The following is a 26,164-nucleotide window of genomic DNA, read 5'->3' as shown; positions in this document are numbered from 1 at the left end:
CTTAATTTTTTTCAGAGCTGTATATAAAAGTTTTTTTTAAATAAGTTTTTGACATTACACATTTTAGCACAGAAGCCTAAAATACTTTCTTGACTGTTGTCATGTCATAAGCTGTCATTAGATTACTGTGTGAATTTTGCAAGCCAATTAGAGTACAGGATGTGGAATTTTGAAATAAATGTTATATATATATATTTTGTGTGCAGTTGTGAGTTATGAAAATCCAACTGGCTGTGTAAAATAGGCACATAATTACGTAATCGTATCGCAGCACTTTTTCAGTTATCAGAAAATATTGTATCGCTGGTTATGAGAATTAATATTTTTTTGAATCGTGATGAACCACCCGATTTACACTCGTAATACAGCCCTGGAGCAAGATTTGTTTTACAAATGTTTGTCAGTCATTCACTTTTGTCCTGGGCTTAAGTATTGATATGCTACTGTATGTACAATTGATGAGCTTTAGGAAGCCTTTGGACGAAACACATGCTGTATGCGGGGTAGACCAATCACAACAAACCGGACTGTCCGACCAATTAGAGCAGAGCAGCTCACGGAAAGAAGAGGTTGAGAGAGACTGATTCACCCATCAAGTCGTTTGAGAATCATTGAAAAATGTGGTGATGTGCAATGTACATTGTTGAAAATGCTTTTTGGCTTTTTATGCGGGTAAACCTGTTGTTGGGGACTCCAAAACTAAATTAGGAGTCTTTAAAATAGCATAATAGTGGCACTTTATTAATAATAACCATAAAACACCTATGGCATACATTTAAATTGACACCTGTCATGATGTTTCTTATTTGTTGTCTGTGATTTAGATGTGTGTTCTCAGCTGATGTGCTGTATCATTTCAAGGTGAAGTATGTCATTTCTGCGACATTAGGGCCACCTAGCGGAATTACAAACTACAGCATATGTTGTCCCAGTTGCGCCTGACTTAAACCCAACTCAAAAGCTTTAACGGGTGCTTATGAAGGCATCAACAGGTGCATGTAGGTTACTTTCAATAAAAAAAATGGTCAAATATATTAGGAAAACAGCTGTGTTGCTATGTGTCAGGAGAGTAAGCAACTGAGCAGCCAACACTCTGCTAGGGATATATATATGTTTATATATATGTATATATATATATATATATATATATATATATATATATATATATATATATATATATATATATATATGTGTGTTTTTTTTTCATATTTTTTCATATTTAGCTTGCACTAATTTCACTGTGCTTTGTATAGGGACAATACAATATTTTCTTGTATGATAGTTATCAAGGTTGTCTGAAGGATACTGCAGCCGCTCTACAGCATTGTTGTCAATCGTCCCTCGACTGTTGTAGACTAGAGTGCTGCTCAGTAACACAGCCAGAGAGAAGATGTTGATGTCATGCTTTGGGTCTCCCTGAGTAGCAGAAAGACAATTATGGAGTTAGAAAAACTGGAGATTAATCAAAAAATTATTTTACCAGAGTAAATTAGTCTTAGGAAATTACTTTTAGGAAATTAGGAAATGTTGCATCAATCCATTTTTTTTAAGAAAGTGCAATCACTGCTATATATCTGTATAAAATATGCCAATATATCTGAATAAGGATATCTCTGCTCTGAAAGCGAGACTGTTATTGGACCCATGGAACTGCTTGTGACATTTGATGTTATTTTTAGTTGTGTTTTTACTTCACCTTGTTAACGTCTCCAAGTCCCTCAGTGTCCAGCAGTGCCAGAGTGGTTCCTACTTTAATGGGATGGGGCACACACCACACCCAGATGCCCTTCGTCTTGGACTCAACGGTGCTGCCCAAATCAAACCCTGATAATGCCATACAAAAATATGAAACAAAACAAAAACACCCTGCAATAACCACCTCAACTGGATAATTTATATATTATGCTTTTGAAAGCTATCAGCGCAGCCTGTTCTAACCTGTTTGTTTTCCTGCGAGGCGGTTCATCAGGTAGGACTTCCCGGTGCGGTAGAGACCCACGATGGCCACCACCACCACCGGCTGCTCGATCTGCTGCAGGATCTGTAGCGCTGGCTCCTGCACATGCATGTTCCCATCTGACTCCGTGGCAATCAAGCATACTGGTCTGTTCATGATCACTGGAGAATACAGCTGTCCAACAGATACACACATTTAAAACCCTTTAAGTGACTGCATGCACTGTATGAGAAGTAAAATGCTATGGTGGGTTGAGAAATATTCCAATATTCTACAGTAAGCAATACAGTGATTCCCCATATTAACAGCTTTTTCTGTTTCGGGAAGTTAGTGTAAAAATGCTTCTCACGTCATCTTAATGTCTCAATGAAGTGCCTTGAAATATGCACAGCATTATTCAATGTGTTGTCATAATTTCCACTTAAATAGGAAGACAGGGCAGGACATATCAAACAGCTCCTCCCCTTTTTTTAATATAGCAGATAGCGTTTAATTTATAGTAGTTTTTCCGAAGCAATTTTTTGATCTCTGCGATCTTGTGTCTCTGGGCTGGAGCAGACTGTGCGTGTATGCGCTGCAGCGGGTAAATCTATTGTGAAACCAGACTTCATTTGCCTTGACTAAAAGCATTTTTACACTGTCTGAATCATTCCCAATCAGTGCACTGTGCCATTTACCATGTAGAAAATAGTAAATGTATGAACAAGTGACCGATTTAAGAATCTATTTGGGGGCTGGACGCTTCAGATTCTAGAGAGCATTTGATTGGACAGAAAATCTGACGACAAGCTGAAGTGCAGAGTGATGTTATCAAAATCATTGATCCATATTGGCAGAAGTGAGAGATGGTAAGTTTTGAATGCTTAAATCTTCTAAATGTGAATTTTGTCATTGTTTTGGAGTAGACTAGCTTATAGATAACAGTAACAATAACATATTTATACTAAAAGACATCCATTTTGATTTCATGGGGACTTTAACACACAGACAAATGTGAACGAGAAACAGAAGCTACAGAATATACATACTTATACACAAACATTCTACAAAAAAACACGTGCAGAAATCCACACTTACATAATAGACACTTACACAACTTCACCACAAATTACACAAGCATGCTGAGCGATATGCATAAACATGCTGTAAGCTTTGTTTGTGTTCATCTACCATATTAGCCCCAATTCAACCTCCTCTGGTCTATAACTAGGGAAGCACGATATAATATTTTTGCATATATCCAATATGTCGATATTTTTTCAGCTCATTTTGGCTGATGGCGATATACAGTTATTTTTTTCCTATTGTTTGGAAACCACAATTTTTCATTCTGGTTTCAGATTTCTGAGGTCTCCTTACTAAAAGGATACTTGTTAAAGATAAATAATTGTTAATACAGTTCTTTTTATGTTAAGAGTATAATAAAAGCTCTGAAAATAACATACATAAAGTCACCCCAGACCAGAGCCGATCCTGACGTATGTAGTGGACAGCACATTCCAGGGCCCAGTTTATGGCCGGGCCCCTCTTTGCCCGTAACAGTGGACAAAGGGTTGCTCCATTTTGATTGGATCTTGTTGGACTAGCACAAACAAAATGTCCAACGGCATCAGATAAAGATGCTTGGACAACATCCAGACACCTCTTTGAGGGCAAGAAGAAGACCTCTAGTTCCAAGCCCAGGAAGGACAGGACTTCTCATTGGTCCACATGCAGTTTCTGCCCTTCACCCATCTAGAGATGGATCCCTAATGACCTGATTTGTGACGGCCATAAACATTCCTCAGGACCTCAGCAGTAGTGGGTGAAACAAAGAAAGACCAAAACTGATCCATCCAAATCCATTCACAACTATGTTTGGAAACCTTAAGACTGGTGTAAACTACACACATCCAGCTCATACTTATTCAGAGAAATAAGTATTCTCAGTGACAGCTATTTGTAATGCAACATCTTCCACAAATTCAGCTGTTAATGAACAAATGAATGAACACATGACAGTTCAATCTTTTTCCATCATGTTTGGTGTCTATTTGTTTAGTATATTGCCAAGGGTATTCTGATTGTGGTTTGGAAAGAGAGAAATGCATTGACGAACTTTAAAGACCCTTTAAAGACTTCTAACTGTGTACAGTATGCAAATGAGTTCTGCAGGGGAAAGAAGGGTGGGCCACACTGTGTGCCCCCTCTGATGCCAGCAGCCAATAGCAACACTGGAATGAAGAAGCGCCAAATTACAATCTCCTCCTATTCGGAAAAGGATAAAGGTACCCTTTCAATAGACACTCCTTGTTCTGAGTCTGTCTGCCGAGGATTAGACTGTGACAGAGCAACCAGGTTCTGAGTCTGTCCGCTGAGGATTAGACTGTGACAGAGCAACCAAGTTCTGAGTCTCCTCCACACGAGAGACAAACAGTTCACCAAGTTCTGAGTCTCCACATCCGAGAGACAAACAGTTCACCAAGTTCTGAGCCTCTGGTTTAACCAGAGAGACAACACAAGATCCGAGGATCTGAATCTACAGCTTGTGAGGCAGCAGCAGATACGACAACGTTCTGAGCCTCCAGCCTGTAAGGAAAGAGACATTAACCAACACTACGCTCAGAGTTTTAGTCCAGCGAGACGACTACAGCACGTCCAGAGTCTCCATGCTAAAGAGATCAGAGCAGATTGACCAACTTCCGAGTGTCTGGTCCAAAGAGGCAGAAGACACACAGAGACATTTGCAACAAGGTTAAGCTCAGGAGAGCAAACCTTCACTTCAAGGTTCCTTCGTCTGCGTGTTCTAGGTTAAGGACCTTCTGCACCTACTTCAGGGCCTCATCTGCATGTTCCAGATTTTAGGACCCTTTGGTGCCCCAGGAGATCAGCATCCCAAAGATCTTCGTGTTCAAGGCTGTTGAAACAGATTCCAGCTCCTTTCTTCACTGCACTGTCTCCCAGCAAAACCAGTGGAAGAAGTCATCACCACTGGACTGCTTACTCAACCACGTGGAACGTAAATATCACTTAACCAAACCTCTTTCTAGAGACCTTGGCATTGTTGTATATTATCAGGATATGATTTTCTAATTTACATTAGAGGTAATATAACTGATGCTAGTTCATAACAAATAATCTTTCGTTTATTTGTTAAAATGCATAATAAGGTTCTTCACCTTAATTTCAGAGAAACAACAGTTTATCTTTCCGTAAGATAACATAACTCTTCTATAGCCACACTTAACTTACTCACATGTATTTTATGCATTTTACGCACTTTATTCCTTTATCATTCATTGTATTCATTTAGTAGTTGTGTTAATTGTTCTGTTTATCTTTTGTTAATAAAATCTATTTTATTACAATTGTGTCTTCCTTGTGCTGATAATACAGAAAAGGCTCTACAAGTTAGAAATCTCACCAATCTTTCAGATAAATCAGCTGACCAACTCTCCCCCCTTTACATTCATTATAAATGACTGGGCAGCCTCCTGTGCGGAGTGTTCTCATACAGCCAAGGTAAAAAACCTTGACTAGTGTCCCAAACTAAGAGGGGGGAAGGTGGTCATCTGATGTACTCATAACCACACCTTAAGTGACGTGTGATTCAAAATTCACAAAGTCAGCGGTGACGTGAGTCCCAATCACTACCTTACTTAGTGTCCTTGGGTGGACAAAAGTAAAAATCACTACACCTCCCTAGGGCCCTAAGCAAAATTCTGCAAAGGGGCCCTCCTGACCCGTGAGCTATGTAAACCATTTGCCATTGCCATGCAGTTACACCTAACACCTCAGTGCTCCCTCCTTTGAATAAAACAGTCAAAGAATAAGGTTCACACAAACAATATTTATTGAACAGTATTTTCTATAGAATCTTAAGATAGTACTTACTGAAGAAGACGGCTTTACTGTTGGTGATTCTGGCTTTACTGGGTCTGTGCTAGTACTGGCTGAGGCTGGATGTGGATCATCTGGGTCTGTGCTAGTACTGGCTGAGGCTGGATGTGGATCATCTAGGTCTGTGCTAGTACTGGCTGAGGCTGGATGTGGATCATCTAGGTCTGTGCTAGTACTGGCTGAGGCTGGATGTGGATCATCTGGGTCTGTGCTAGTACTGGCTGAGGCTGGATGTGGATCATCTGGGTCTGTGCTAGTACTGGCTGAGGCTGGATGTGGATCATCTGGGTCTGTGCTAGTACTGGCTGAGGCTGGATGTGGATCATCTGGGTCTGTGCTAGTACTGGCTGAGACTGGATGTGGATCATCTGGGTCTGTGCTTGTACTGGCTGAGACTGGATGTGGATCATCGGGGTCTGTGCCTGTACTGGCAGATGATCCTGCATCTCCTCCACTTACAAACTTAAGCATAGCACCTGCAAATTATAGATAACAAATTATAAGATTAATCAGATCCATTCAAACGGGCTCCCTCAGATTTCCTTTTATACATTTGCAAATATTAAATACTATTTATACTATGGCTTGGCTCTTGTAATGTTTAACTAGTGATTCAGATATTAATAATCTCTGTGAGTGATGATATACATCATTGTTGATATCAAGAATTCACTTTCGTACAAAAGAACATGTAATCCCTGATATCAATAAGATAGTGTTACTAGTAAAATTCCACACCTAATATCAAGAATTCACATTGTAAATAGTGAACATTTAATCATTGATATTAAAAATGCATAAACTGTAAACGAATAAAAGCTAAAATGGCTTGCCATAGCATGCTACTGTGTTTTATACAATGCATGTTAAAGCAATATTTGATTTATGGTTATGATTTACTGAGGGATGTGCATCCATATTGACCAGTATGTCCAGCTAATTAATATCAACATTTTAAAATCAATATAGGCTATAAATCAATAGTCAATCAATGTCAAATTGTCAATACATTGCTTTCCATCTTGCATAATTTGTACAGTAGGTGAGTTTTAACTAAACAGGAAAGGAGGAGGACCATCATGCCCATATATTGTTCTGTCGGTCTGGTATCCACACAGATATTTCTGCTGAAAAATGCACGTTTAATTTCGTGCACGCGCATATGAACGCAAGTTCAAAGTTCGCAAGGATCTTTTCCGAGCTGCAGTAAACAAATCACTCTCGTTGTGTTTTTCCCCTCTTTTCATGGCCAGAATTCTGCTTAATTTTATCATCAGTGTTAAACATTGATTGACACGCTTTGACACGAGGGGGAGGCGGGGCCTTGAGTAAATTGCGGGGCCCTACGCAGCTTGCATAGTGAGCGTATAGGGCTGTAACGGCTCTGCCCCAGACAGATGCAGCTGTTACCTAAATATTTTTATTTTTTGTGCACATGAAATGGGGGTAGCATGACATCAGTTGATGCTGTCTTTAGCTAAAAATAAAAACATTCTACAGTTATTTTAGAGCTGCTTGGATTATTTTTCATCCATTTCATAAAATTATGTTACAGATTAAGTATTTAATTTGCAAGTGTCATAGCCTACTTATGATTTGTGACACCACTGATTTATTTATACAGAAAAAGAAGTACCTTAAATTTATTTGTGTAGGCCTATGATATATATATATATATATATATATATATATATATATATATTATATATATATATATATATATATATATATATATATATAGGCACTAGGACCTGGAGGAGCTTCTGCTGCTGTGGAGGCCGCATGCCCCAGTGAGTGGGGAGACGTTTGGGCTAGTTTTTGTTGTGAAAACCGAGTAGTATGAAGCTGCAGACTCGGAGCCTGCATCCACAGTCCCGCACTCAAGAGTCCCGCATTCTCCCCTCGTTTTTAAGAAACAGCGCCTCCTGCTGTTCTGAAGACCGTACAACACCCTTATCCAAATAAGATATATTATTACGGTGTCGTTTCATTTAAAGTTTTCCAAATAAATCTAAACAAATTAGCCTACGATTTTGCAAACATCTTTGCATTCCCTAAGAATGTCAGTTCCCTTTCGAGAGAGGTTCCTCGTATTACGTATGGGAAAAACTCCTTTTCTCGAGAATATGAAGCAAAACTTTAATAAAGGTATCCATGTAAAGCGCAGTGCCGCTGAACGGCCATAGCTCAGCGCGAGGAGCGCTCTGATTGGCCGGGCCACGGCAACTGCATGAACCTATGGTGAGGCGGCTGAGAGGAACGAGCCAATGGGGGGCGTTCCAGAAGCCCGCCGAAAAAAGGTGCTTATATTTGCATACAGGAGGCTATATAAAGCCCTGATTTCGCCATAGGTGTCAGATTTTATCTCCTTCAGCGATACCTTCGCTGACCTCCGGAAGAAGCAACCGCCGTCGAAAAGGCACCAGCGGAACCTGCAGCTGAGGACGACGGACTCCCTCTCCGCCTTCTCTGCCGTTCCAGCTACACCATCCGGCGATCGTATCCTTTTAAACTCTCTTCTCCTAAAAGAGCGCGGGGCGTTGTTTCAAATGCCTCGCATTTCCTGCGGCTCTTGCAGAGCTCCTCTCCTTGGCGGCGACCGTCACGTCATCTGCGTGGCATGCCTCGGACGGGACCACGCGCAGCTCGCACTCTCTCAGGGCGGCTGCCCCGAGTGCGATGAGATGGCGCTGCAGACCCTTCGGGCTCGCCTCGCCACCTTCGACCAGGTCCCTCCTCCTGCCGCTGGGCCGCGCCGCAAGAAACGCCGCGACCAGAGGCTGCCGGAACGGTCTGGCGACTGCACGCCGGATGACTCCCCGCGTGCCTCGCCATCGCCGGTCACCTTCACCCAGGAGGAATAGCGTCCCTCTCATGCAGCGGCCTGTTCGGTTTCCTTCGGTGGCCCGTCGCCAGAGGATGATGAAAACAGCCTCTCCACAGCCGCTTCTGGTAGCGAGTGGTCAGCTTCTGTCTCGGAGCCCCCCGCTTCGACGCAGACCGCCATGAGCGCCAAATCTAACGTCGACGCGGAACTCATCCGCGTGCTCTCCAGGGCCGTGGAAGACCTCGGGCTCGAGTGGTCCCAGCCCGATGAGCCAACGCGCAGCAGATTGGACGAGTGGTTCCTGGAAAGCCGCCGCCTCTCTTCTCCTCAGAAGCCCGCGCCTTTCTTCCCTGAGGTACACGACGAGCTTACGAAGTCGTGGAAGTCGCCCTACTCTGCTCGCGCCAGATCCGCCTTTTCCCCAGCGCTCTCCGTTGTCGACGGCGCTAAGGAAAAAGGCTATGAGTCTCTTCCACCCCTCGAGGAGGCTGTCGCCGCGCACCTCTGCCCGCCCTCCTCCTCCAGAGGATGGCAGTCCAGGGCTCAGCACCCGTCCAAGCCCTGCCGCACCACTTCTGCTCTCGCTGGCCGGGCATATGCCTCCGCTGGCCAGGCTTCCGCGGCCCTTCACACCATGGCTGTCCTTCAGGTGTTCCAGGCCAGACTTCTCCGCTCCTTGGATGAGTCTGTCCCCGACTCCGATGTTTTGAAGGACCTCCGCAGCGCGACGGACTTGGCCCTTCGCGCCACTAAAGCCACTGCACAAGCCATCGGGAAAAATATGGCTAACCTGACGGTCTTAGAGAGGCACCTTTGGCTGAATTTTACCGAGATGAAGGACGCGGATAAAGCCTCCTTTTTGGACGCCCCCATCTCCACTACCGGTCTCTTCGGCCCGTCAGTCGTGGGTTTCGCGGAGCGTTTCACTGAAGCGCAGAAGGCTTCGCAGGCTATGAGGCATTTCCTGCCTAAGCGCTCCAGCTCGTCTTCAGGCCAGGGACGCTCTCGAGGTAGACCCCCGCCTTCTCAACCCGCTAAGCCGGCAGCGCCACCTTCCCGGCCTCGCTCCTCTTCTGGACCGCGCCAACGTTCCCGTTCCGCGAACCGCAGCAGTCGGCCTGAACGCCGGGGACCTCGACCCAGGATTGTGTTGAACCCCGAGCCTCCGAAGCCGTCCTAGCCGCAGGGATAAAAAGGAGATGGTCAGGTCTCGCCTCGGCCGGACCCCCATCTCTCCCTCCCGGTCTCCCAGTTCCCTGCACCCAGGTGACTGCCGACCTCAGTTTAGCAGCCAACGAGCCCGTTGTCAAACGCACTCGCCTGCACACAAACGCCGTTATCACGGCGACCCAAATAAATCTCAAAAAGAGCTTTTTCTCTGTAGTAAATGTGCCCACAGATCAGTCTGCACTCCTACACTCATTCACCCCTCCCACCCATGCTATAAATGTCCCGGCGCCCACTCCACAGTGCACGCCGCCACACATAAGCACTACTCCCTCTATGTCTCAAGCACAAAATGGCAGCGCTACCGAGTTCCCTCTAGTAGGCGACACTTATCCGCGCCGGCTCCAGCCGCTATCGTGTCGGGCTCAGGCCTGGCAAGCCATGCCCGGGGTATCAAATTGGGTTATGAACATAGTAAAAAGGGGCTACTCGCTACAGTTCGTTCGCAGGCCCCCGCGCTTTCGCGCCGTGGTCGAGACCTCGGTGAGAAGCAGCGTCAGTCACGTGCTTCGCACCGAGATTTTGAAACTGGTAAAGAAGGGAGCGGTGGAGCCCGTCCCCCCTTCCAAAAGCGAGTCGGGCTTCTACAGCCGATACTTTCTCGTTCCGAAGAAGGACGGAGAGCTCAGGCCCATCCTAGATCTAAGGCATTTGAACAAAGCTCTAATGACTCGCTCGTTCAAAATGCTAACGGTGAAACAGATCCTCGCGCACATTCGCCCTGGGGACTGGTTTTTCACGATAGATCTGAAAGATGCGTACTTTCATGTGCAGGTAGCCCCCCACCACAGGCCATTCTTGAGATTCGCCTTCGAGGGGCAGGCTTATCAGTACACGGTCCAGCCATTCGGCTTATCCCTGGCGCCCCGCACGTTTACGAAATGTATGGACGCGGCATTAGCCCCGCTCAGGCTGAAAGGGATGCGGGTGCTCAACTACCTCGACGACTGGCTAGTGATAGCCCAGTCTCGAGCAGAACTACTAACACACAGATCCTGGCTCCTCAACCATTTAGACTGTTTGGGTCTCAGGATCAATATCGCCAAGAGCTCGATGTCACCCACTCAAAAGATATCTTTTCTGGGCATTGTTCTAGACTCGAGACTCATGAACGCGCGGCTGACGTCACAGCGCGCGCTATCCGTCCAGAACATGGCGACTTCATTCAAAGCCGGAACTCGCGTTCCCCTGAAACACTTTCAGAGAATGCTCGGCCTTATGGCCTCGGCATCGTCAGTGCTCAGGCTGGGACTGCTACACATGCGTCCCCTCCAGCGTTGGCTACGCGCCCGTGTCCCTCCTTATGCATGGAAATGGGGCCGTTTTCCCGTCAAAGTGAGCCACAGCGTTGTCAAAACTTTGGCTCCTTGGACGAGGACAGAGTGGTTTCGGAGGGGCGTGCTTATGGGCACAGTTACGAAGTTGAAAGTGGTCTCGACAGATGCCTCCACTCGGGGGTGGGGAGCCCTGCACGAGGGCAAGCCGATCTCTGGCCTGTGGGCAGAAACAGAAAAGCGGCTGCACATAAACTGTCTAGAGATGAAAGCGGTCGCCTTATCGCTGAGAGCTTTCCTTCCACATATAAAGAACCACCACGTCTTGGTTCGTTCAGACAACATGTCGGTGGTAGCGTACATAAACCGCCAGGGTGGCCTGAGATCATATTCCCTTCACCGCATGGCGAAGCATCTCCTTTTATGGGCAGAGCACAACCTGAGCTCCCTGAGGGCGGCTCACATGCCAGGTATTCTGAATGTGGGTCCGGATATGTTATCCAGGAGAACCATTCCCCCAGGGGAATGGTCTCTTCACCCGCAAACGGTTCTCTTAATTTGGAACACCTTCGGCAGAGCGAAAGTGGATCTCTTCGCCTCAGAAGACAACACTCACTGCCCAATATTTTTCTCCAAACGCAGGGATGCCCTGGCCCATGTCTGGCCCAGTCTCCCGCTGTATGCTTTCCCCCCGATCGCGATGCTACCACAAACCATCAAGAAAATCAGGGAGACAGCATCCGCGGTGCTTTTAATAGCCCCGCTCTGGAGGAACCGAACGTGGTTCTCCGATCTGATCCAGCTGTCAGACACAGCCCCATGGCCCATTCCGCTGAGGAAAGACCTCCTCACGCAGGCGAAGGGGGGGATCTGGCATCCCAGTCCCGAACTATGGGCCCTCCACGTATGGCCCATCAACTGGTATCGGGAAACCTCTCTGACAGAGTTATGAACACTATAGCGGAAGCTAGAGCCCCCTCGACGAGGCGGCTCTATACTCTGAAGTGGTCAGTGTTTTCTAACTGGTGTGCCGTCCGAAATATCGACGCACGCTCATGCGAAACAACAGAAGTGCTCGCTTTTCTCCAAGAGCTACTGGACGCGGGTCGTTCCCCCTCCACGCTCAAAGTTTATGTCGCCGCCATTGCAGCTAACCACGCTCAGGTCGCGGGACATTCACTAGGGAAAAGTGAGCTCATTGTACGTTTTCTTAAAGGGGCCAGGAGATTGAACCCCCCTCGGCCCCCTTCGGTCCCTATTTGGGACCTCGCGGTGGTTCTAGACGCTATGAAGGGTCCCCCCTTCGAGCCTCTCCAGACCGCGACCATAAAGCTTTTATCATTCAAAACTGCGTTTCTGCTGGCTCTGGCCTCGGTTAAACGTGTGAGTGACTTACACGCACTCTCAGTGAGTCCGTCCTGTCTCGAGTTCGGGCCCAACAACTCCAAAGTTGTTCTTAAACCGAGACATGGTTTTATACCCAAAGTGCTTTCTACCCCTTTTAGAGCACAGGTTATTACTCTGCTTCCTTTACCCGCATCTCAGGGTGAACAGGACGCGAATCTACTCTGCCCGGTCAGAGCTTTGAGACTGTATCTGGAGCGCTCCTCCCCCTTCAGGCAGTCGGACCAGCTGTTTGTCTGCTTCGGCGGCCGCACTAAAGGTTGTGCTGTCACGAAGCAAAGACTCTCACACTGGATAGTGGACGCTATCTCGCTGGCATATGAGTCTAAAAACCTGACTTGCCCTATAGGCGTTAAAGCCCACTCCACTAGAGGCATGGCCTCATCTTGGGCTTGGTCGTGTGGCATTTCTTTGGAAGATATCTGTGCGGCGGCAGGCTGGGCCTCTCCGTCCACTTTTATCAGATTCTATAAATTGGAGGTTCCAGCTCTACAAGCAGGGCTTCTCTCCATCTAGGCTCTATCTTGACCCTGGTAAACAGATTGCCTTTAGTTTTGGCCTGTACACATCAGTCCTTAAGCACTTTTCATTTATCATAAGATCCGACTATATCCGATCAGCCGTTCAAACGAACCGACTCTTCCGGTTCTTCATCCCCCCTTATAGCCGCCTCTTCGGTGTCTCGGGGGTTATTTACATGTGCTTTGGGCATACTGGGTCAGTCAGCACACACGGCGCTTTACATTGTGTTCCCATACGTAATACGAGGAACCTCTCTCGAAAGGGAACGTACTCGGTTACTTTCGTAACCTCGGTTCCCTGAGAGAGAGGAACGAGTATTACGTTCCATGCCGTGTTTATGCTTCTCAGGTATCGCTTCAGTCGATCTAAAAACCTGACACCTATGGCGAAATCAGGGCTTTATATAGCCTCCTGTATGCAAATATAAGCACCTTTTTTCGGCGGGCTTCTGGAACGCCCCCCATTGGCTCGTTCCTCTCAGCCGCCTCACCATAGGTTCATGCAGTTGCCGTGGCCCGGCCAATCAGAGCGCTCCTCGCGCTGAGCTATGGCCGTTCAGCGGCACTGCGCTTTACATGGATACCTTTATTAAAGTTTTGCTTCATATTCTCGAGAAAAGGAGTTTTTCCCATACGTAATACTCGTTCCTCTCTCTCAGGGAACCGAGGTTACGAAAGTAACCGAGTACGTTTTCTCTGACTAACAAAGTACCCAGTAGTTTTTTGTTTTTGTTTTTTGTTTATTTAAATAAAACAAAATTACTGATGGAAGAGATACAATTACAGATTGAACTATCCTTTGAAAAATGTTATGTGATATTATATTGCTACAATGTTTTTTTAATTCCAATTCCAATGTTTCTTTTAGCTCAACCTATGCTAATGGTCTAATTAACATATTATACATTGCTAGCATTAAAAACTGTTGATATCTGGAATCCAAAGCAAAACTCAGACAAGAATAGACAAAACACCAATAATAAACAAATGTGTATAATTCAAAAATTGTATTACAGTAGTATTTACAGTATTTATAATTTTTCCTTATGCAATTGAAGATACAAAGTACAGTCACTAACACAATTCTTTCTTCCTTTTTTCTTTGCTTTGTACTGTTTACCGCAATATGATGTTTAGGTGATAGTTAAAGTACAGATTTGTTTATTATTGGTGTTTTGTCTATTCTTGTGTGAGTTTTGCTTTGCATTCCAGATATAAAAAATATGGTTTTGTAATGTTAGCCTTGCGTATTATATGTTAATTAGACCATTAGCATGTGAACCTGAAAGAAACATTGAACAAAAACAAAAAAAGAATTGTAGCGATATATCACATAATATTTTTCAGAGGATAGTTCAATCTGTAATTGTATTTTGTCCATCAGTAATTTTCTTTTAATTGCCCACACTCTTTATTAAATAAATAAATAAATCTACTGCGTAGCCTACTTTGTCAGTGAAAACAATGACATTTTTTGGGAATGCAAAGATGTTTGCAAAAGCGTTATTTTGTGTAAATGTATTTTTAAATGAAAACTTTAAATGAAACGATAACGTAATATTGCATCTTATTTGGATACGGGTGTTGTACAGTCTTCAGAACAGCAGGAGGCGCTGTTTCGGGGAAAACGAGGGGTCTGAGAATGCGGGACTCTGAGTGCGGGACTGTGGATCTATGCTGTGGATGCAGGCTCCGAGTCTGCAGCTTCATAATGTTGTGAAAACCTGGCAACTCTGCTGTTGCTGGTCACATTCTTCTGTAGGCGCATTCACAAAATCAAGGCACAATAGAAATCACCATACATGCAATGTATTTGCTTTGTTTACACTCCAATTCACGAGTTTCATTCACGAGTACACTCCAATTCAAAACGAAATTTTGCCCGAACCCAGAGTATCCCCCCCTGATTAACTGATGTGCTCCTCTTTTGTTCCAGTTAGGTTTAATTATCTGAGCCTGCGCCAGCTGTGTTTAGTTAGATTTAATTGTCTGCGCGTGCTTCTCCCGAAATTAGTTTATGAAGGGCCACACTGCTTACATGGTCTAATCGCTATAGCACTCCTTGCACACGTGAGTTATTGCATGTGCATATCAACACATTATCGTCACAAATATCAGCAAGGCATACTGGCATACATTTTTCATATCTGCCGATGCTGGTTTTATATTTTAAGTGTTTATCTGCCGATTCTGATGTTGTGCCGATAATATTGTGCATCCCTATAACATTAATTAAGAATAAAGTCATTTGAAGTAGGGCTGGGTGGTAAATCAAGTTTGTACTTGATTTAGATGGATATATCGATATATTTTGTAGAAACAATACGGAATGAGGCAATACAGAGTATATCGATATACAGTAGATTGATACGAGTGCATCTGAAAAACTACAGAGTATGCAGTGTGAGATGATGCAGGGAAAGTGCATGATACAACTTGTCCTCCACATGACACATTTTTATATTAAGGGATTCAAAATAACTGTTAAGATATAATTAACATGTATAGTGTAACCAATTCAACTCTGCGCCCCACCCATGGGTCCAAAATGTAATTATCATTCAAAACATGCTGTAGAGCTAAAGTTTTTTTTAAAGCAGCTTGCCCTGTCAGATGCTCTGAGAGGCTATTGTGCTGACAGACAGGTAAATACTTTATGACGGTTTTTAATGTGTTTGAAATGTGGTGCTTTCCTCAGATTTCACAGGTATATTCTCCATCTGTAAATGTTAGAAAGTCATGCAAAATACAAGAGAACAAGCCTTCTGTATGTGAATCTCCGTTAAAGTTTAGACTTCGATGAACGGGTGCCACCACACGCATGTGCACCAAACAAATGGAGCTGTTTTTAGTGTGTTATAATTCTGACTCTATAATTCTAATTCTGACAAATTCTTGGACAATAAATGTTCCATACGTGGAATTATATTTGTATTAAATTGACCATTATGATGTGATATTGAAATGAAGGCTAATATGCTTTTTGTTTTTATTTTCATTTTTAGTTGAATTAATACATTTTGTTTTTAGATGCCACAATGTTTGAATGTAATGTGATTTTAACCTTTTTGCACATAATATATTGCAGAGCCTACATTACATTCACTGTATTTGTTTATATCCTTCAATATCAACATTGTTTTTAGGACATCACTGGAAAGGATGTGAAATAAAATTCATTGTTATTAAAATAAATACAGATTATTATTATTTTTTTAATCCAAATAGAAAAACGTAGAAAATACTGGGATATATACCGTCATTCAACCAAAAAAAAATACACAGATATGATTTTCTGACCATATCACCCAGCCCTAATTTAAAGCTGTAGCAAGACATGCCCCTTAAACTTTATCAAGACAAATCAGCGTGTATAGTTCACTCATACAGACAAATTTAAACATGGATTATACTGACTCTCCATATGTATAATAGATTTTATGCTGAGCTAATGATATTTTCTATCCATTGTAAAACCCATGTAAGCTGTAGATGACACTTACCTTTTTACTTTACTTAACTTTAGCAGCTCGATCTGAGTTGTATACATGTAGCTTTCTGACACTCTCTCTATATACCTTAGACACCCCTTTAAGTCCGGCCTCTATTTGGTCTAGAGTAAGTTAGAGGATGTCCCTTTCACTGACTGAGCAAATAGCAATGTTCAAAATTTAACTGCAACATGTTTTAACAGATACAAGAAACTTCCCAGAGGGTCTTCCCAGAATGTGCAACAACATTATTATAATACATTTTACTGATTTCTAATAACTGATTTTAACACAGGAAGTTAAACAAAAAAACAAAACATGGTTATTTTTCGTAAGAGCTACTACTGTAGATTTTTAATCTACTGCTCGTTCCTACATTCAAATGTTGGATGTCTACAATATTTCACTGCTCTTTCCTACATTCAAATGCAATCTGCAGTTCAGTATTTTATGTAGACAGTAATGTAAGTACTCTCAAACTTTTAAAACAGTGAGTATGAACCTTTCATTTTAAATGAGTATGTGTGTTTAGATGTCTGACTCGTTTTTTTCTACACACAAACACAGATAAGCCCCCTCTAATCTCTAATCTCATACAATTATAACTATGTATGTGCAAAATGAGGTAAGTTGACAAGTGTATGTTGAATATTACCGATGCAAAGTTGTAAAGACAAAGAAATTACTAATGAATACAAAAAGTTTAATAGATTTCAAGTGAAGACCCCTTTATCTGGTTTATTTATTCTGTTTTATAGATTACTCTCATCTGTTTAATTGGTCTTTTGGGTGGGGTCTTCAAAATGAACATTAATCCTGAGGCTGAGAAGCTTAAAAACATGGAGGAAAGGATACAAAAATTAGAAGAAACACTGACCGAAGTACTGTGTGAGAATGCAGGTAAGGTGGTTTACATCTGATCACATCTTATTGAAGATTTGTCATTCTGGGGAAAAAAGTACTACAGTATCACAATACTAAAGTTTCAAATGACTGGCTCATTTAAACCGTAATATAATCAATACAAGTAATGTTGTATGTGCAACATGTACGATATTTACAATGTCTACAAAAACATTACAAGAGAGCCTTTTTGAGTGCCGTTGCCATTCTGCTGCACCCTGTTTAGTAAATGCTGTGTAAAATGCATGCCTTATATATAACAATGTATTTTCAATTAAACTGATGTTGCTAATTTGACCACTTCTAAGTTTTTGAACAAATAAGTAATTCACTGAGCGATTCATAAAACATTAAGTTGCTTCATTGAGCACATTTACACCAGAAAACTGATAACTCAATTATCAGTTTATTGAAATTACCACTGCCCATTCAGTCATTCCCCAATGCACTTGCTGCTCATTCCACACATCGCGGGTATAAATGAGGCACAGGTGCTTGCATCAAATCAGCTTTTTACTTCAGAGCTGAGTGGTGGATGGTTCATCCTGAAATCACTCTCTATAAAGCAGTGGCACTGACTTTGGAAGTGGATATTTTTTTGTTTGTAAGAGTAAAACAAAGGCTGTTCTCACAGTTGGTGGAGTGGAGAGCACTAAAAAGCTGTTTGGAACTGGAACTGACCTTCTGACTCAGAGACAGAGCGGGACACAGAGGTTAGTTAACACCATCACTTCGGCACAAGCACCATCTACAAGACCGGCTTATGCGTTGAAGTGGAACCTGTTCGTCGAGTGGTGTTCTTCTAGCCGAGAAGACCCCCGAAGATGTTTGATCAAGTCTGTGCTTTCCTTCCTGCATTGGGTTGGAGCGTAGACTTGTCTCAAAGTTTATGTTGCTGCAATATCTGCTTATCACAGCCATTTGGAAGGCAAGTTGGTTTGGAAGCACAACCTAGGCTGCGTTTCCCAAAAGCATTGTAAGCTTAAATTGATTGTAGAGCAATTGCCACCAATGGTCTCTACGATCAGCTTAGGCTTACAATGCTTTTGGGAAACGTTGTCAGGTTTCTCCTTGATCTCTCTTTATACCCTCTTGGGATCTTGCTCTAGTACTCCAAACACTTCAGAATGCACCATTCAAACCTCTGCAGTCAGCAGTGCTAAAGATTCTGTCTATGAAGACTTTGCTGGCTGCACTGCCCTCTATCAAGAGGGTAGGGGGGCTGCTGTTACTGCGCTACGGTGCTTATATTCTCCAGAAGAGTTTCTAATATTCTCTGAGAAGAATATTCTTTGCTGAGTGGTCCATCACCCTCGGTGCTGGGCGTGGCGGAGCATCTGGCATCAGGCCCTTTGCCGTCTGAATCCTTGAGGTCCCATATATTTTTCCACAATCGTTCCTGAACGGAAGCCTGTGTCTTCCTCTTGGGAGAGCTTAGGAGGCTCAAACAAGGCACTGGAAGGGAGTAGAGGCCATTGTGTTTTGGTAGGGATTCCTATTCGTTGTCTCCGAAGTGGCATTGGAAGTGACCGACTGAATGCGAACGGAGGGAACGGAGACGCCACGTCCTGTCACCGTGTCCTCTGTACCCTGCTGAGGTACCAGTTCACCTACTCGGCTTCTCAGGAAAAAAGTGATTAAATGCAAGCACCGGTGTCTCATTTATACCCGAGCTGGGTCACGAAAGATTCTGCGTTTGCAATATTTCCTTTCTTTCCTGCAAAACGCTCGCTTAAATCTGCGCTAAGGATGCATTTCTGTTACGTTTTACACATGTGTACTTCAAAAATCATGTTAAAGTGTTTACATGCAATACGAAATCGGGGTAAGAGGCACAAAAACTACCTGTGTCGACCGGTTTATGCTCTAGCCATTTATGACTTTAATCCGTTAAAACAAGACAGGTTACAGCGTTTCCATGACCACTTGCATTGTTGGCTTAAGGCTACGTTTACACGTGGGCGGCTATTTTCATAAACAGACATTTCAACCTCTCCGGTTTCAAAAATAACATGGTACACGTGTACCCATGTATATATGGCATCAATAGCATGCCAAACCTGTAAGTGACGGTGTAATGAGAAGCTCAAGCCCACGTAAGCGGATCAGAATCCCGGCAGCGCTGGGGGTGACGCAGATTGGTTCCCGTGTTGGAGAGAGCAGTTATTGCAAAATTGCTCGACATACTGGAGCAGTTGTATTTGCAAATGACACACGAGATGAGTTTGCACCAACATAAATGCGACTGCTACTCTGAATGCTTCCATGATCATGGAAGTAAACATAGGTCGCACTTTTGACGTAGGTGCGAGCTCTGGCGCATACTGTGACGTTGGCTGCCTAAACACCCGTTTGTGTCAGTTTACATACAAACGTGCTAACGAAGATTTTCAAAATCTCCACTCTGGCCGGAGTTTTTTTAGAAAGACTCACTTTCAGAGGCAAATTCTCTGGTTGTGTGTAAACTAAGGGCGGTGACGAAGGGAAATGTCTCAGTTTTTCAAAATAACCATGTATGTGCAAACAGGGCCTAAACATTGGTTTAAGTATGTGCCTGTAAACACACTCATTGCTAAATTATTTGGCTGTTTTGAATGAACTGGTTGAATAAATAATTCAGGGACTCAATCATTTAGACTGGCTGCCAGCTACTGGCGGTTTTAGTTTTCTTATTTAAAAGTTGACCTATTATAAAAAAATTTCCCCTATATTTCTATATTTATTATTTTTTATTTAAAACATTAAAGGGATCATATACCCCCAAAAAACTGTAATTTACTCACCCTCAAGTTGTTAATGTAACCCGTAACCAGAACTTCAGATGTCGGAATAATGAAATTTCCGATAGCATGTGAAGGCAGCATTAATACTGTGCCAATTCTTCAGTACTAAGATGGAAATTTCACAGTTATTTATTCTAATATAGTATTCAGAGGAAAAATCTGGTATGTTTTCATTAACATCTATGTATTTATGAAAATATGGCCATTTTTTAGATTTGAATTGAGTTAACACAATACTACATGGTCCCGTGATGCTTCAGCTGGTATAGTATCATAAGGCGTCTGTATGTTGTCGTGACTAACCTACATTGTACACCCTTTTAAATTCTCTATTTACATTTTAACATTATTATGTGTCGTCCAAACATGTTTGTTCCTGTAGCCGTTCAATTAAAAAAATAAATTTACATTACACATTTTAATAATTTGGATGACAATGAAAAAGGGAAAAAATATCAGTCTATTCACTTTTTTAAAGGTAAAAAAGTTGCCTTCTCAGCTGGACTTCTAGAATCTGGATTAGGACACACTGGTATTCAGAAAACTCTAGTCTACAAAAGAGTTTTCAGTAATATTGGAAGTGCATATCACTCCAATACTGGCAAGTATCTGCAAAGAGCATGAAGGAGAAAGAGTTCATTTAGTTCAAAATCTTGTTCTCACATGCAGGGCCGGCGTTTGCTATAGGCGAGCTAGGTGGTTGCCTAGGGTGACAATTGTGTTAGGGGCGCGAGCGCGCTCTAGTGCCGGCCATTACTTCCCATTGAATCGGAACAAGCGAAATACAACATAATGTTCATTAAACATGATCATCATAGGGCGCTACCTCAGCCACACGTTTTATTACTAATCAACCTGATTATTAGATTGAATTGATGGTGATTATTGATTATTAGTTCAGGCGTAAGGTCAGGCAAGTGCTCATCTTGCGCGTTCATCAAAAATGAGGCGTCTAAACCCCGCGGATGCACAGGGGCGGAAAAATAATAATCTACAATAACCTACATGGATGTCATTTAAATATCAAAAGGCCAGTTCGTTATGAATATGGATAACGTATGCATGTTATTTATGAAAAGTACAAACGCTCTCTACGTGGGCGTCGGAAGGAAATAAATACGGCCTCTCGTTTTTTTTTGTTTTTTTTTTACTGGAGCAGCCTAATGAGAGATGCCATATTATTTACATTAAACACAAATATGCTGTGTTCACCTAATTCTTTACAGAGGCTGTAGTGTAGTGGTAAGACGCATGACATCAAGATTTTTTCTGTTTGCCTAGGAAAACAGACATGTGCTGAATTAGAGACGATAAAAGTGAGTGGAGTGGGGAGGGGAGGGGTGGGGGGCGCAAAACTCCATCTCGCCTAGGGCAACCAAAGAGCTAGAGCCGGCCCTGCTCACATGATCACATTTTTGAAGCATATCTATAACATGTCTATACAGGTATGTTCACAGCACCATCGAAAGGAGTCTATTACTACAGATTTTATGCTCATTGTCACGGTGGAACCAGAATGGCAGTCAGTCTCTTCAAGATTGATCTCAATGCTCAATGTTTTCTTGGAAGCCAGTCACCAATGGTAATGCCAGCAATGGTATTGTTCTCACACTGGAGGCTGGTGATCAAATATATACACAGCTTAAGGAGAACACCTGGGTTTATGATGATATTCACAGCTACACCAGTTTCAGTGGTTTTCTTATTTTTCCCTTGTGAATGTCTAATTCTTGTAATGTAGTACAGGATTATTTTATGATGTAAAATGATTACTTTATGGAGCTACTTTTTCCTGTGTAAGTCAACTATATATAACTACCACTATAAACATTCAAACCAAATACAAAAAATATCACATTTCACAGTTACTTGAAGACACTTAAGAAGATATAAACTAAATGATAAAATAATGTGGAAAAATAAACATTTTGACCACCTGACTTAAAATTATTAAAGTCAATTTGTAATGGAGAGTGAAATGTTTTCTTTAAAGGGGTCATTATATGGGAAATCATATTCTCCTTAAAAATCCTGCAAGTTTCACAGCTTTAAACCTCCTCCTCATTATGAACACCACATTTTTTTAAACAAGCTCCAAAAATAGCTTGTTTCAATATTGATCACACAAAATAAATTTTATGATTTTTTAAAAATCCAACGAGAAGAGGGCAATGAGAGAGTTTCAATGAGTTGCTGTTTGCAGCTTTCTTATTCCTGCTTTTAAAATTGATTTTTACACTGGTTGTAGTTTTATTTATTTTCTTATTTTTATGAATTATTACTGGATTAAAAACAAACTATAAAGTGAAATGTAATGTATTTACCCAGCAAACATTGGTCCGACGGCAACGTCGTGTCCCTGGCCAAAAATAGTCGCGGTAGGACGGCATGAATCAGTAAAAATGTGTAATACAGAAACATTTCTTAAAAATGTATTCAGATACGTTTGTTCATGTCTACAGTTCTCTGGAGTTGTATGTATAATTATTACTTTGACTTTTAGCTCCGTGTAGTTCAATATACACCCTGTTGTGATTCGGTTGTGAGAGGACGTCACCTGGCGACGTCTTTTACACGTGCAATTATAGTCCATCCTGACCCGTTATGAAATCCTTGTGAAATATACAAAAGCTGTGCTTACCTTACACATTGGTTAATACTGCAATAATTAATTTAAGTGCACCAAGTAGTTTTTAAGAGGTTGAGAATAAGACGTCCACTGACGTCAAGCGAGATAGCAGGAAAAAAACAGAAATTATCTTTATGAAATACACAGTTTGCATGCAAAATAAATATATTTACTTTATCTCATTTAATTAATTATAATCACAAAGTGCCCATGTGGTTAAGTGATTGTAAAGCTGCATTTTAGTAATTTTTTTCCAATCAGTTTTAGGCTATTCGTTTTTATTTTTATGTAAAACAGATACATTTCCATTCACCATTTAGGTCTGAGTTGGATGAAGATAGCCAAAACTGTGCTGCCAAGATGTAGTAACAATATATAGTAATAGTGCGTTATAAATAAAATCTATTATTATTAATACATCTTGCGATATTACAAAATCCCGCGATAGGATATTATCTCGCGAGATGCTCTCCGGAAGGCCGGACAGGACCGTCGAACAACCACAAGGAGAGGAATTGAGGAGTTGTATTGATATATTATTAAAAATCTACTTTTGGGTAAGTACATTTTGTGTTATTTGATTAACATGCTTGAGTTTTACTTTTTTTTTTACACGAATGAAATGGAAGAAATGATGCTACATTGAACGTATACATAGAATACCGTTGTATAAGTATGTTAAATGATACAGTCAAAGTTATTACTGTAACTTATTAATGTATCCTTTATATGATGTACTTTATATGATGTACTTATATTGATGTGCCATATGCCAATCAAAAAAATATTTTTTTCCTTAATATAATTTTTATTGGTACCATTTATCTATTTAGGGGACATCTCAGCCCACCTGTCTTTCACTTTCTCACAGACACAAACCTAGTTAAGGGTATTTCTCACAGACACACACCCAGTTAAGGGTCCTTCTCACAGACACACACCCAGTTAAGGGTCCTTCTCACAGACACACACCTAGTTAAGGGTCCTTCTCACAGACACACACCCAGTTAAGGGTCCTTCTCACAGACACACACCTAGTTAAGGGTCCTTCTCACAGACACACACCTAGTTAAGGGTCCTTCTCACAGACACACACCTAGTTAAGGGTCCTTCTCACAGACACACACCTAGTTAAGGGTCCTTCTCACAGACACACACCCAGTTAAGGGTCCTTCTCACAGACACACACCCAGTAAAGGGTCCTTCTCACAGACACACACCCAGTTAAGGGTCCTTCTCACAGACACACACCCAGTTAAGGGTCCTTCTCACAGACACACACCTAGTTAAGGGTCCTTCTCACAGACACACACCTAAGTTTTTTTTTCCGGGCAGCACAGTGGTATTGAAGAGGGAGCGGACAGATGCTGATCCCCCAACTGATGGACCCATCTAACACCCATTTAAAGCAGAACATCTTTTATACAATAAAATAAAATGTAATGCTTTTATGTGTTGATTGTTTTTAATATTATATCATTTTACTTATTTTTATTGATTTTTGTCATTTTCCCATGTAGCACTTTTGAGATTCTTCGGAATGAAGTGCGTTATAAATAAAATGTATTATTATTATTATTATTATTATTATTATTATTATACATGTTGTTCCATTGTTTTTTTATTTTGCTGTACTCCATTAAGCTATTTTGAGAATAAATGCATGTAACTTACCTCACATTTTCCCTTTTATTCATTAAAAATATATATATATTCTCTTCCCTCAGATGCTGTGAAGAGGTGGAACCCGAATGCTCCAGACTCTGAGATTGATGCAGCGATGGAGGAACACCTGAAGCTCTATACAGGAAGAGCTGGGGTGGTGCTTACAAAAATGAGCCAAAACACTTTAATGTGTTTAAGCCAGGGATAGTTCACCCAAAAATGAAAATTCATTGTTTCAATGTTCTGCTGTACACAAATATATTTGGAAGCCAGTTTGTAACCAAGCAGATATAACCTCCCATTAACTAACATTATATTATTTGCCTACTTTAGTAGTTCATGTGTTGAGATCTGTTCGGTTACAAATGTTCTTCCAAATATCTTTGTGTTCAGCAGAACATAGAAGGGTATACAGGTTTGAAACATGGGTGAACTATCCCTTTATATAGGCAGTATCACTTTACAATAAGGTTGTATCAGTTAACATTAGTTAATGCATTAGTTAACATGAAACGAGCAATGCATTTGTTACTGTGTATTTGTTAATCTTTGTTAACGTTAGTTAATAAAAAATACAGCTGTTCATGTTAGTTCACAGTGCATTAACTAATGTTAACAAGATTTTAATTATGCATTAGTAAATGCTGAAATTAACATTAACAAAAATAAATAAATTCTTTATAAGTGCAGTTCATTATTAGTTAATGTTAACTTTGAACCTTATTGTAAAATGTTATCTTAAAGGCTAATAATTCAGTATTTTGAATTTGGTATTTTAGTTTGGTTAACAGATGTTAAACAATGATGCAAAATAAATAAAGAGGAAAAGTTGTGGCTGTTCAAAACAATAAAATGTTGTGGTAAATCAGAACATGCTGTTTTTTTTGCTTATGTCCTCAATGTGTTCTTGTTTGTGATGCACAAAACGTTGTATGGAGGTTCAGGTCTGACTGGACCTATTTTGGACCTTTTTTGAACCTTTGTCAAGATGTGTTAAACCTCACGCCATAACTGATTGCCTTTCACGATGTTACACAATGGGTGTGTAATTATTTTATATATGCAGGCTTATAAATACACATAATTTATGTAGCAACACATTTAAACAGCCAGAAGACGTCGCATTTAGACGTCCAGGGACGCGCAGAAGAGACGTGCAGTTCACGGCCAGATGACGTCAAAGACGTCGGTTCAACTTTCATTTTGGAACTATTTTTCAACCGTGACGGGACGTGTAGGATTGACGTCTTTTCAACGGTCATTAAACGTCCAAATGTTTGCTGGGTAGCAGTTACATAAATTATATGTGTATGGTATTTATTTAAAATAAAAATATATTACCTGTTCAGGGTCGCCCTTCTAATATCAAGTCAAGAAAGTGAACAACAATATTTCGCTATTTGAGATTTGAGCCTGCAGACGGGCTTTCGCTTTGGCAGTCCATCTGGAAAACACAAAGCCCCGGCCATTACATGACCGAGTTTGACCCCGAATCACAATAAACCAACAAATAAAGTATTCTCCAGCCCAGAGCCGGATTGGCGGGATGGGGCCCAGACAGAGGGACAAAATAAATAAATAATAATAATAAAAATAAAATAAAA

The 26,164-nt window shown here is 41.7% G+C and overlaps 1 protein-coding gene and 1 pseudogene across 1 annotated transcript in view; one reads left to right on the top strand and one right to left on the bottom strand.

Moving 5' to 3' along the window:
- Window positions 1-5,948, bottom strand: part of LOC137049045 (guanylate-binding protein 4-like) — a 38,087-nt gene extending 32,139 nt beyond the window's left edge. Inside the window, exons 1-4 of the mRNA XM_067427439.1 lie at window positions 5,831-5,948; window positions 1,939-2,131; window positions 1,697-1,824; window positions 1,307-1,416 (exon numbers count right to left, since the gene is read on the bottom strand). Of these exons, the coding sequence (XP_067283540.1) occupies window positions 1,307-1,416; window positions 1,697-1,824; window positions 1,939-2,113 (413 nt within the window). The 5' untranslated portion in view covers window positions 2,114-2,131; window positions 5,831-5,948. The remainder of the gene's footprint in view (window positions 1-1,306; window positions 1,417-1,696; window positions 1,825-1,938; window positions 2,132-5,830) is intronic.
- Window positions 1-22,036, top strand: part of LOC137049399 (complement C1q-like protein 4) — a 159,137-nt pseudogene extending 137,101 nt beyond the window's left edge.
- The last annotated feature ends 4,128 nt before the right edge of the window (window positions 22,037-26,164 follow it).

The sequence above is a fragment of the Pseudorasbora parva genome, chromosome 20, assembly GCF_024679245.1.
Source record: "Pseudorasbora parva isolate DD20220531a chromosome 20, ASM2467924v1, whole genome shotgun sequence".
Taxonomy (NCBI): Eukaryota; Metazoa; Chordata; class Actinopteri; order Cypriniformes; family Gobionidae; genus Pseudorasbora; species Pseudorasbora parva.
The sequence above is the reverse complement of the archived record's forward strand: the minus strand, read 5'-3'. Positions and strand labels throughout refer to the sequence as shown.